The sequence below is a fragment of the Daldinia vernicosa genome, assembly GCF_022497035.1.
Source record: "Daldinia vernicosa strain CBS 139.73 unplaced genomic scaffold F5Y00scaffold_2, whole genome shotgun sequence".
NCBI lineage: Eukaryota > Fungi > Ascomycota > Sordariomycetes > Xylariales > Hypoxylaceae > Daldinia > Daldinia vernicosa.
The window spans coordinates 516,890-529,581 of NW_025953918.1; the positions used below are offsets into that span (position 1 = coordinate 516,890).

Here is a 12,692-nt window from a genome sequence, read left to right on the forward strand (position 1 = left end):
CACGATCTTGGTGATAGGCCTTTTAGAGAGTGCTATTTTTGAGAGGTGCCAGCTCGTAAGCCAGCATCCAAGTAGTGCTTACTTGCCACCATCGAATCTTTTCCTACCAGCCTACCAACGTGGCCCTGTACTAACAGAGCCTCAGCTTTGCAATTTGTGGTTTTTTTTTCTCTACCTCTTATCTTCAGTTATATCCGTGTGATTCTTGGTTACTACTCTGTAGAAAGGCAATCTTTTACGCGAGTCATCCGTCACAAAGTCAAAAGTTAAGCACACTTACATGAGTCCCCTCGAGGTGCTACGAGACGAGAGGCCAGGTGCCGAAGCTCTAAATCTGGTGAAATCTCACGCATTTAGGAGTTTTCTTGGGGTATCTGGTAGTCGAAAACGTCGAATCTGAAAAGCCTCACAATGGGTAGACTTCGAAATTGCGTGGGCTGCATTGGGTTGGTGGGTTTGGCAGTTCTAACTCCAACCGCGACCGCTATGGAGGACGATCGATACCAGATCCACCAGTTAGAAAAGAATCATAACATCTTGCGCCACCCAAAACGCGAAGCGACTTGCCAACAATCAGGTTTTACTCTATGTCCCGCTTCTGCAGATGGTGGATGCTGTCCCGAAAATTACGCCTGTGCCATATCCTCCTGTTATGCCACAACGGCGGGACCTACGTCCGCATGTGGAACAACAGGATATTATAGCTGTCCAGTCACAGCTGGTGTAGGTAAGTCAACCAACCCAAGGCATCTGTCTGAAGTCATATAAATACTTATATCCTCGCGCAGGAGCCTGTTGTCCCGTGGGTTTTCTTTGCGGGAGCGACACAGAGGACTGCTTGCCGCCGGCCGGAGTATCATATTCGCAATCATGCCCGTCGTCGTGGTTTGGTTGCGCAGCTTCTCTTGGGTACGGTTGTTGCCCAGACGGAATGGTCTGCGGAAGCGCTACTTGTTATGGAACCTCCCTAAAAACGCTTCCAGTAAGCGAAACGGTAACCACTACTAACTCCGAGGGGAATACTATTACAACAATGGTCACGATCTCTTCAGTCATTTCCCCGGGCCCGGATCCTTCGGATACATCGTCTGCTACAGCCGCTGGCGTAGCAAAGTTAATTCCCAGTACTGTTTCTAAGTTGCCAGCTCTCGAGACTAGTAGCGGCGGTGGTAGCGGTGGCAACGGTCTCAGTGAAGCTGAAATTGGTGGTATAGTTGGGGGTGCTATCGCATTGCTGGCTGTCATAATCGTCATCGCCGTAGTTATCATATGGCGGCTTAAACGGACGGAGAAAGCTGCTAAAGCCGCGGCAAAGTCCAGACATGGAGACTCAAGCGGCGTACCGCGCTCGCAGAAATCGGGCTATGGACAATTATCAATATCAGAAGTCGACGGTACAGATGTGGATTCTATTATGCGGACCCGGAACGCCCACTTTCGAGCCCGATCCGACTCGTCTACCGTGGGCGAGCAATCCCGTTCGGAGACGCCAAACTACTATGGCTCCAATGCTTCCGCGACGCCGCCTGCTTGGCCCGGATATTTCCCCCAGCTTCCGGGATCTGACGCATCAGACGGCCGTCAGTCAAGCCTAGATTCCTATGGCGCACGTCACGATAACGGGTTGTTTCCGGCACGACCCAGCGTCGACTCGGAGGCACCTCGTACGCACGTGCGCAAATGGAGCGACGCGAGCGAATTGGACGGCAGTATTGTCGGCGCACATGGCGTATCAGAATTAGCCAGTCCTGACTCCCTCGAGGCGACAAGGCGGCGGTCTAACAGCTCAACGCGCCCTCCCAGGGCCCAAGTCAGACGGTCCAGCGACCCATCAGGGAACTCGCGAGTAACGCGTGGCGAGGGCGTGACACCGACAACAGCCCCCCTAGGAACGCTTACCGAGATTGCCGAACTACACGGATATTATGGATCTCCAGATATCGCAGTTGGCCAAACTGCCGCAAAGCTCAATCATAAGAATTCGACTATTAGCTCATCACCGGGGTATGACACATAAATACATTGTACTACGACGCTACCTTATATGACTGAAGTCCAAATATCCATCACGGGGCATGGACGGCTTATAGGAATATAGAATGTACACATGAGAGTATATTGTCGCTAGGCTTGTATCGGCCGATGTGTTAAAATGGGAGGTTGCTCTATACCGCTTTTTCTACTGTCTTTGGGTGGGAGGAGCTTGTACGGCGTTTATCGGTTATACCCACACGATCTTACTCTTATTTTACGTACTCCCTATACAATCCTAGGACGGGAACTCGGCGCTGATGGAAAATTGCTTGGGTCGTTCATACTGGGGATGGATGGATATTAGCATGGCGCATGCATATGGTGGGCCCTTCTCTCATTAATATACCTATTCATCTTGGGCGAAGCATTCTGTCATGTTCATGTCTTACAGAAGTAAAATCGAATTCATTAATACTTCCATAGGTTGTATGACTTATGTACTAAAGAACAAGCTTGTGCCATGCCAGACTACCTGAGCATAGCCTCCTATGACAGCAAAGTAGGACTTAGCACAAGCTCACATTCTAACGTTCCTTTCCTTGTTATCCACCAGCCCCCAAGTTCTGAATAGTAAGTACCTACGACTCAATCTCAGTGGGGGCAACCTTCTCATCGGCGATTACACCAGCCTCGTTACCGCTCTCTTCGTCGACACCAGTGCGTTGGTGTGTCAGCCCAATCTCAGTCGTCGAAAACGCATCCGCGGGATCCCTATACGCGGGGATGAAGTTAACGGCGAGAGCATAGGATAAGGCTGCGACGAAGAAGCACAGGGGGACGAGCATAGCAAACGCTGTCTGGCGCGCATCGGCTGCGACACCAGTCAACGGAGGCACACACGCACCACCCATCACTCCTGCTACAAGCCATCCGGAGCCGCGCTTCGTGTGACGACCCAATCCGCGCATACCTAATGCGATGATTGTTGGGAAACAGATGGATTCGAAGAACAGCGTCACGTATAGCATCGACATACCCGTCCAGCCACGCTCTGTGATAGACGGTGCGATGAACACAACACACAAAGTTAGGAAGGCTAGGAACACCCAGCGCGGGCGGATATATCGCATCAAGATCACACCGAAGAAGCGACCCCCGGCAAAGCCACCCTGGGCGCCGGCAAGTAGGCGTGAAGCGGTGGCATCATCGGCAAGGGGTTGGGTATCGCGTACGTAGTTGATGAAATAGCTGGCGATGGCGATCTGAGCGCCGGTGTAACAGAACTGAGCGAATGCGGCGTGGAAGAGTCGGTACTGCTTCCAAAAGGACTTATCGTCAGCGTTGGCATGAGTCTCGTTGGCTTGGTATGCCATGTCGGCATCGGTAATCTCGGGAATATCGGAGAGAAAGAAGGCAAAGGCGAGCACGAATACGAAGATGGCAATCGCAATATACACCCATTGCACATTTCGTAATGCCGTCACGTCGTCGAACGTGAAAAAGACGTACGAGCCCAACACGGGGGCTACTACGGTGCCAATACCGTTGAAGGCCTGAGATATATTGATGCGTATCTCAGCATATCGAGGCGGGCCGCAGACTTTTCATATATGTAAGTATAGGTACCTAATCATCATCCATAATAGAGCTGTAGGACCTACCGGTGATGTACGGGTTCGCAGCGGTCTCGAGGGAACCAAGGCCATTGCCAATAACGAAGATGGCCATGCAGAACCCAGCGAAAGACTTCGCCTGGATACATGGGAAGGCGATCAACGCACCGATACCTATAGCACTTGTAGTCAGTCGAGACGAGTTCATACTCTGATATTTATGTATGTGTATATACAAAAGGTGTTACGTACCATATAGACATAAACCCCATATGAACGTAGCCCGATAACCATAGTGACGCAAGATCCAGTTGGCATGACCGAGCGAGGCGAGAGGATAGGCGCTGCGCTATATGGTTAGCGATGGTTCCGCACGTGTCTCCCATGCGAGGTAGACGTACCCGAAGTATGCGGCTTGTAGACCGGACGAGCGCGACTTAGTAACACCAAGAGTGTTTTGGAAATGCTTGTTCAGAGTATCGAGAAGGCCTAGTTACAACGAGTTAGCAAGGATGCCACGCGCCATCGTATACGTGTATAACCAAGCACTAATTGTTGCGCAAAAAAAGAAAAAAAAAAAAAAAAAAAGGTTATCGTTACATACCGTAACTAAATCCCCAGAGGAAGAATAGAACCGTTACTAGGCAGATGGGATAGAGCGACTCTCGGAGAGTCAGTTCGGCGGCCTTGGTGCGCCTGTCGTCCCTAGCTCGAAGAGAGCGTCGCTTGACGAACTCCTTGAAGCCCATCTTGCCAATCCGCGAACCGGCGTACTATAAAAAAACGCTCGAGGAAGCGATCTTGGCAAGACTATAAGTGGTCACGGGTGTCACGGTAGGAATTGTGTCCCCTACGGAGGTAAATTGGTGGATGGTGGACGGTGTCTTGAGCCGAGAACTCGGGAGTTGTCTTGACGAAGGAGCAAGCACCCTACTATTTATTTTAATATAAATTATCAGCTCCTTAGGGGTCCCGGCGTCTTTTCCCACGCCCGCTTACATAGGCGGTCACGGTTGAAGGGCGGTGCTACTTTGATACCTACCTAATACCTAATACCTGGCCTAATACCTGACACCTGATATCTTAGCAACCACCGCTGTTGCTAGTGTAATTCCCCCATTCAGGCTAGCCCCCAAGAGGCTAAGGAATCCGGGGGTTTAGGGTGTGGAGAGAGCCCCGAACCCCCTTTGGAGTTCTGTGGAGTTGTGGAGTGTGGAGAGGCCGCAATTAGCCCGAGGCCCGAACCTTTCTCTTCATAGTATAGTGCGATGAGGGAACGGTACCTACTTGGGATCAGACAGGCTACCTAGGAATACTAACCTAAATATGATTTTTAGGAAAAAAGCCGTCATGGCAGCGAAGGGTCTTAGTGTAGGTTAGTCGATCCTTCTTGTAGATCGCATTATCTTATTGGCTAACGTCCCTGCCGTGTCTTACATTATGCCGTACAACCCTCCATCTTAAACTTATATCCCTGGAAGTCTTCTTCCATGCAGCTGCCATGTTTCCAAGAACCTGACCAAGAACCTGACCCTCAAAAGTAAGGCTAATGGCAATTACGACAGCACGTCCCCATTCATGCGATCTAACTAACTATGTCCTTAGCTAAGGAGACATTTTCCTATTATAGACAATTAGATAATAGTTGCACGTATCAGATAATTTAGTGTCATCGTGAAAATAGATAACTCCACCTCGTCGGTCAATCGTTGGTAATAGAAAGAAAGGAGTCCAAGGCAATACCAAATCATAATACCGCCGGGAGTTCCACTATCCCCCCAACTTGCTACTAGTATCTGGGCGTGAAACTGCGTCAATGACGCCGGCTTCCCCGACATGCTTCGCAACCCCTCTCTAGTCTCCTCATGATGGTTCTGCTGATCATAGAAGGTCAATTGGAGAAGCTTGGCTCGGGACATAGAACAGGTGCAACGCGGCAACATCCGTAAAAGTTTGTCGGTGTCCAGCTACATGTACGTAATATCTGCATCAAACACATGGGAATAAATTACCTCAAAAAACACATCTCTCTTAGAAATGAGACGATTTTCATGATAGTGATACTGATACTGAAACACTAAAAAACTAAAAAACTAAAGCACTGTCACTTCGAGTTCAAAGGAAGACTTAACGGCGTAAATATTTCGTACAAGTTCACTTCACTATCAAATTTAAAGGCTCTTAATATACTTTAATAAGCATGAATCTTATATCGTGAAAGAGCTATACTTGGTAATTATTAGGACAGCGAAGTTGTTTCCATGCCTTGGTTCCACCTCGTAATACCCACCTACCTATTAATAACGCATCGTACGAGCTATAAAAGAAAAGGTGACGATAAATCCATAATTGAATAAGAATTTTCTATCGTAAACAAGTGCTTAATATACGATTATCTACAAACATGTTTGCTACTGAGGTGGTTGATTAGTATTTATGTTATTATTGGAAGAGTCTGGAAGTTTACCTCCCTACGGCCCTGCCTAGGCACCTATATTAGAAGAAACATATTACAGATAACCGCTACTCTACCAAATATTCCCAGACTTTTGGTAACAATACGGTTTCTTCTTCTTCTTCAATCATTTGACTCCATAAATCTAACGAATAGATTTTTTTTCCCCTGAATCGAATCGCTAGCCGCGCCTCGATAATTATTTCCCCCTGGGTATTACCTCCACGTCATATCTGTCAGGATTAATGCCCAGTGAAATTAGTAATACACAGAGTTAGTGTCTAGGGTAGGTAGACCAACTGATAGATATATTGAACTAATAACGCCTGGCCTTCTATCTAACTGGGGCGCTTCGCGCCTCTTATATATAGTAGATAGACCCCTGTAGCAACCCTGACCCACCATCCCCTGACAATATCACAAAATCCATTGCTAATGTTTACTTTGGCGAATTGTCAATTTTTGAAAAAGACTGACTGCCTACTCTATTTTCTGATTTCGTTACTATGGAGTGTTCCTCAGGGAACTACCTAGGTATCATTAGGAAACTTATTGATCAAGGTTATTCCTCATATAAGTAGGTGACTGTCACTCATCTAGGAAGCATGTTCAAGATGCCCGGTGCGCTATTCACATGATAATAAGCTACCTTCTCACCTCCATGCTTACCAGCCGCTGGATACTAAGAGCTTAAAAAGGCACATTAGCCTCCGGACATTCGAAGTTGGTGTAGCCGTGGCAGCTTAGGAAGCCGTTCTTCACATATAGGAGGTTGTCTAAAATCAAAGGTCAGCATTGGTGCCTGGCTCCATTCACTAAACCCTAACCGAACTTACCCAGCTGGACTGCGGTCTCTTGTGTTCCGCCGCCGTTGTGGTCGCCTTTTGCGCAGGTACAGGCCAGCATATTCGAACCACGAGACGCGTATAAGACGCATCTATCGCATGAATCCAGGAAGTGGCCCATCCTCTGAGGGCGTATGTTTCCCCCGTCATTAATATAACACCTTTAGTTATCAGTATGCATAGGATTGTTCGGATTAAGGGGTATTTGGGAGTGGTGTCATTTCCTTACATGCTGAGGTCTAGGAAAGAGCAGCGTGATGCATGAGCATCGTTGTACAAGCCGCCGCAGGTGCCTCGAAGGTAATAAATGCCGGGCCTAGTTTGAGACTGAACTAGTCCTAGGCTGTCGCTATCGCACTGGAGGCGAAAATCTTTCAGGGGCGTGCCGTTGCCGATGCTGAGGACAGAGTTGGCGGAAGAGATAGAGGAGGTTGTGGATCCGCTGGGGTAGGGAGGAAAAGACATAGTCGGGAAATGAGAGAAAGACTCGGTCGGTAATCCGGTCTGAGACGTGTTCGGGTAGGGATTGAAAGACTCGCTCGAGGTCTTAACCAGAGTCTCGCCAGGGGTAGCGTGGCCTTGATGGACTTCGGCCACCGCAGACGCCAAAGAGGCGACGAAGAAGAAGACGAGGGTGATCCAAACAGTAGTGGACTGCATATTGAAGAAATTTCGAATGATTAAATTAACTTGGGTGTCGACTCTGAATTGTTGTTGATTCCTTGATCGAGTACAATTAGGAAATTGGATGGGAGAGAATACGACAACTACATTGAAGAAGCTTGGGTTTGAATTATAGATATTTACGGTAGGACTAGTACTACCTAAATGTACGCGATTGCCTTTGAAAACAGCTTCCGTCGTGTAACTTTTAAATGTATCCCTCTCATAATTAATTTGGCAGTGCCTTAGCCGCTGTAGGTGGAATTAAACGGGAAACCACTTCATCTTCTATCACTTACCTGATACCTTAGGTTCCTAACTTTCCAATATTTCTATATCTTATTTACCTCCTACCCAAAGTACGTCCCTACGTGAAGCTGATAATAGGTCACTTGAGAATATAAATCCTTTTCTCATCTTACCTAGGTACCCAAGTACCTAAATCAGGAGACTGTATTTTTCGAAGTTTCGTGAATAATGCATACAACGCCAAAATCTCTGGGGTAGGACATACTGATTGTTTGTATCACATTAAATCGTTCTGTCGTAGCATATGTCCCAGCCCGTGGAGTTTGGCGGCGATAAGCCCGAAAAAAAAAAAAAGCCCAAGACTTGGGCTTATCGCCGCCAAATTCAAGTCAGATACGATCCTCAAAATACGATCCTCAAAACCCGAGTTATTAATTATTCCGGGTGGTGGCAGATACACATTCGAGACAGCATCTACTACATTCTAATTGCAATAATGATACCGTATGATAGATTCGAGAAGTACATAATGTGTAGAGAATTGACACCTATCCGGGTGCTTAAAGAAGGGTAGGTTGCCTTTGAAGCCCGTTGGTTACCAGGTACCTAACATAATGTTAGCCGCATCGCGGTTAAATGGCATCTAATACCCGATTTAACATGTGGTTCCTTTACCCGTTCTTAGTGGTCCAAAGCGCTAAGCGGCGAGGCTTGATGGATAATGTGCTGTGGCTTAAGCAGACTTATCGGCGAATCAACACCCGAAATATTCTCTAAAGAATCCTTATCGACCCGCTTTGATAGGTTTTCTCCGTCCTTCCGCCCCACTCTATCCGCCATCTTCCGGCCAAATTGTTAATTCTTTTTTTCTAAAGTCAACACACACGACGGCTTCTTCTTGTTCCTCCACTCCTAAAAAGCCTCAAAGCAGCACAAATCCTTGACCAAGGCATAACCAATTGGGCCTCTTTTGTGTACGACTTGACTATCCGTCGTCACCTCCTCTCAACTCTCCTCTCAATCTTTTTTTTTTCTTTTCCATTTTCGTCTCCGCCCAGTATTCACAATGGCTGCCGCGAAGCCTGTTAATGCGCCTGCTCAGGACAGCAGTCTTTCTCTTTACTCCAAATTTGCCCTTGCCGGCGCTATCTGCTGCTCCGTCACCCACGGATCGCTCACCCCCGTCGATGTGTAGGTGTTATGGTCCTTTTCCCCCTTTGTTGGCATACCTCCGAGCCCACGGCACTCGAACTACAGCTCGTTCCACTTACTCTCCGGCTATAATTATACGGGCGAACTTCTTCAGCTAATACGGATCATATACAGCGTGAAGACAAGAATCCAACTTGACCCCGTCACATATAACAAAGGTCTCATTGGCGGTATCCGTCAGGTCGTCAAAAATGAGGGTGCTGGTGCCCTTCTGACCGGTGTCGGCCCTACCTTCGCTGGATACTTCCTCCAGGGCGCCTTCAAGTTCGGTGGATATGAATTCTTCAAGCAGCAATCGATCAACATTCTCGGTTATGAGAATGCCTCGCAATACCGAACCGGCGTTTACCTTGTCTCGTCCGCGTTCGCCGAGTTCTTCGCCGACATTGCCCTCTGCCCTCTCGAGGCCACCCGTATCCGTCTCGTTTCCGAACCTACTTACGCTAGCGGCCTCGTGAGCGGTTTCAGCAAGATGCTCTCGCAGGAGGGTGTCGGTGCTTTCTATGCCGGCTTCGGCCCTATCCTGTTCAAGCAGTAAGTATCTATACGTCCGAGAGTCCAGTTGAACAAAACTAACCTAACATACAGGGTTCCTTACACCATGGCCAAGTTCGTTGTTTACGAGAAGGTCGCTGAGGCCATCTACCGATCATACCCCAAGGAGAAGATGTCTGATGGTCTGCAAACCACCGTCAACCTGGGATCTGGTCTGATCGCTGGTTTTGCTGCTGCCATCGTCTCCCAGCCCGCCGACACTATGCTGTCCAAGATCAACAAGACCAAGGGTCTCCCCGGTGAGAGCACAACTAGCCGTCTCATCAAGATTGCTAAGGAACTCGGCCTCCGCGGATCCTACAGCGGTATCGGTGCTCGTCTCTTCATGGTAGGCACTCTAACTGCTGGACAGTTTGCCATCTATGGCGACATAAAGAAGGCATTAGGGGCAGTAGGCGGTGTGGAGATTTCCAAATAGATCGCAAGATAGAGTAGAAAGTAGAGCAGGGGACGTAGATTTGGTGAACTGGCATCAATTGTAAATATAGAAGAAATACTAGACTAATATATCACGTGATAGTCACGTGGTTTCTATAGCCCTCAGCTCTGATTACATGTATGTTAACTCAGATGCCATAGTCTAAGGCAACTTCTTTAAAGCCTTGCTCTTTTAATAGAAAATACATGTCAGAAATATATCGTCGCCAAGAGGACCCTTAAAATGTCTTGCGCAGGCAGGCAGCGCAGAGTATATATGTTCAAAGTCAGCTGAAGGTGACTTATCACACAATACCCCCAAAGTTTTGGGTCAGCCATCGCCCTTACATTGGCGGGTGCAACATTATTCAGAGGACGAATAAGATAGCTAAACTATATCCTATCGTAGCCCCATTGTTCTATAATAGTCAAGCCCTCTGTTCCGCATAAGACTATGCCTAACAGATTTTCCAAATTTGTATCAATATATTACCTATGTGAATGGCTGGATGAGAAGTTAGTGGCCTCCAATAATTAAAATTTCCGAGGTTGTATTCCCGGCGCTTTAAGGATAATGAGCCAACAAGTGAATCACCATGCCCCGTCACGTCCCAATAACGTAAAATACGCCCAGGTAGACTCTAAGGCTGAATAGCTAAATAACACTGTACTATTTGCTGAGCATTTAAGGTATATAACGTAGGATATCTATGAATTAACAAGAAATTTAATTTCCCATTGTAGTCAATTTGATCTCCGCTACAACACCCAAGCCTACGAGACAGTTACGAGTCAGGCACTTCATCTTGTGCTACGTGGGTTAGGTACAATACGCAGCTGAAACTCGTTCAAGTTAAAACAAAAGTGGTATTTAAACTGCAATGCCCAGACCAATAGAAGATACGAGCTATCAGTTTCAGTAGGTTCCATATCTCCTAGAACTTAAGAGAGAAACTATACCCTTCGTTTAAGAGGTGCTAGCGTCATAAACCATAGGTAAATGAACTTTAGACGGGAATATCTTAGCCAAGTTTTCGAGGCCAGCTGAATAGAAGAATAATGGACAGGCACAGGACGTGGCCAAATCAACAACCCTTATTGTAAGCATCCAAACAGAGAGTACTACCAGGCATATAACTGATGATTAAAGTAACAATGTGGAGTCTACAGTCGATACAGAAGTAAACTCGGCCTCTAACTCAACCAGACAAACAGCAGAAATCGAGAGTCCACCCATTGAACTACCAGTATCTCATGGATGGCGACCTAGCTATTTACAGAGACGAACAATTGTGATATTCAACATAATTTTCCTAATAGCGATCGTCGTCTTAGAAATCCTGAACACAGTTTCTTTACAATACAGCGGCCTATGAACCGCTAACGAGAATTTGTTTTACCTATGGTCTCTCGGCCCAACTATAAGTGCGTATTCACGAGGAATAGTCTGGATATATCTAATTTTTCCTTACTTCTCACTATAATCCTTGCATTTTGGTCCAGGGTTGAATACCAGGCCCTTCGATACATGCCTTGGCTTGCTCTTGGGAAACGATATAAACATGTCAGTCCTGGACACAACAATGCACCTGAAACAATTCTCTTGGACTATGATGACATCCCACTCCCTATTGCGATCGTAACCGCAATAAAGAATAAACACTTTTTAGTCCTTTCCACCATCCTAATTTCGGTTATCTTGAGAGTCCAGATTATTCTCACATCCGGCCTCTTTTCTACCAATCTTACCGTATTCCATCACGACGTACCGGCAGATTTACTCGACCGGTTTTCCGACCATATCCCAGAGATCCCAAATGATTTTATATATGACCCGCGCCTCTACGGCTCAGAGAGAGCTTCCTGGTCCATAGGTCTCAATCCAAATTTTACAATGCCCGGTTTAGCACTCCAAACATTTGATGCTGAGAAGGCTCTAGCAACGATAGAGAACGCGACTGAGTTGTCAATAGCTGTGGAAGGTGTTACAGCTTCTTTGGATTGTGAGGAACCTGAAACAATGATGACATCGTCGCTATTAGACTCTCGACTAAACTATGAAGTCGTCTCGATACTTCTTAATAGAACTATTAGAGGAGGGATATATATGGGCACTAAGGTCCATGAAGATACATTCTTCTTAATTTATTATTGGGAAGACCACACGGCAGAAAATAACCTTTCTATTCCCTTCTTCCTGGCTGTGGTTGTAACCCCTGCACAACGATATGCCAATAATACACGCAGTTTCTATGCTCAGTCGCTAGTGTGTAAGATGACATGGCCCATCAGTCAGTTTATGGCCACCTACGAGGCCGGTACCCTCAATCCAACCTTTTGAAAATGGTAAAAAAAAAGATCAGTTAATGGTGGACTATTTGAATTTTTATGGAGGGCTTCCCCAAGCGGAAATTCTTCCAGAGTTAGCACACGAAAGCGAGATCAATGGAGTACACAGCAAATCGGCCCAAGAGGAATGATCCCCATAGAAAGGGTCACTTCTAATACGGATGTCTTCTCCATCTCTATACGTGCTACGGCTGATTAGGCATAGATATAGACGATTATGATGAGATCATAATTTAAGAAAAGAGTAGAGTCCGATGCGGACGGACAGCTAGCCCGGACTTTGGTGGGTCCATCGGGTACCTAGAGCTAAAACGGCCCGAGCCGATTAAAACTGACATCACCGCTGCTTTAACTTTTGTT

General features: G+C 46.9%; 5 protein-coding genes across 5 annotated transcripts; 3 read left to right on the top strand and 2 right to left on the bottom strand.

Moving 5' to 3' along the window:
* Positions 1 to 2,284, top strand: F5Y00DRAFT_60274 (uncharacterized protein). The gene is made up of 2 exons (XM_048013877.1): positions 1 to 727; positions 789 to 2,284. Exons 1-2 carry the CDS (start codon positions 412 to 414, stop codon positions 2,015 to 2,017), a joined length of 1,545 nt encoding a protein of 514 aa, XP_047869729.1. The 5' UTR covers positions 1 to 411; the 3' UTR covers positions 2,018 to 2,284.
* Positions 2,285 to 2,612: 328 nt separating this feature from the next.
* F5Y00DRAFT_250487 (MFS general substrate transporter) lies at positions 2,613 to 4,336 on the bottom strand (the record flags this gene model as incomplete). The annotated part of the gene is made up of 5 exons (XM_048009736.1): positions 2,613 to 3,574; positions 3,636 to 3,761; positions 3,840 to 3,931; positions 3,989 to 4,076; positions 4,192 to 4,336. The coding sequence occupies 5 exons, from the start codon at positions 4,334 to 4,336 to the stop codon at positions 2,613 to 2,615; spliced, it is 1,413 nt and encodes a 470-aa protein (XP_047869730.1).
* A 2,396-nt stretch (positions 4,337 to 6,732) lies between these two features.
* F5Y00DRAFT_269188 (uncharacterized protein) lies at positions 6,733 to 7,617 on the bottom strand (the record flags this gene model as incomplete). The annotated part of the gene is made up of 3 exons (XM_048012392.1): positions 7,117 to 7,617; positions 6,879 to 7,048; positions 6,733 to 6,818 (listed from the first exon to the last, which is right to left on the bottom strand). The coding sequence occupies exons 1-3, from the start codon at positions 7,545 to 7,547 to the stop codon at positions 6,733 to 6,735; spliced, it is 687 nt and encodes a 228-aa protein (XP_047869731.1). The 5' UTR covers positions 7,548 to 7,617.
* Positions 7,618 to 8,471: 854 nt separating this feature from the next.
* F5Y00DRAFT_223648 (mitochondrial phosphate carrier protein Mir1) lies at positions 8,472 to 10,292 on the top strand. Its single transcript, XM_048005902.1, has 3 exons — positions 8,472 to 8,990; positions 9,126 to 9,545; positions 9,600 to 10,292. The coding sequence occupies exons 1-3, from the start codon at positions 8,866 to 8,868 to the stop codon at positions 9,982 to 9,984; spliced, it is 930 nt and encodes a 309-aa protein (XP_047869732.1). The 5' UTR covers positions 8,472 to 8,865; the 3' UTR covers positions 9,985 to 10,292.
* A 1,219-nt stretch (positions 10,293 to 11,511) lies between these two features.
* On the top strand, positions 11,512 to 12,356 carry F5Y00DRAFT_269191 (uncharacterized protein; the record flags this gene model as incomplete). Its single annotated transcript, XM_048012393.1, has 1 exon — positions 11,512 to 12,356. The coding sequence occupies one exon, from the start codon at positions 11,512 to 11,514 to the stop codon at positions 12,322 to 12,324; it is 813 nt and encodes a 270-aa protein (XP_047869733.1). The 3' UTR covers positions 12,325 to 12,356.
* Between the last annotated feature and the right edge of the window lie 336 nt (positions 12,357 to 12,692).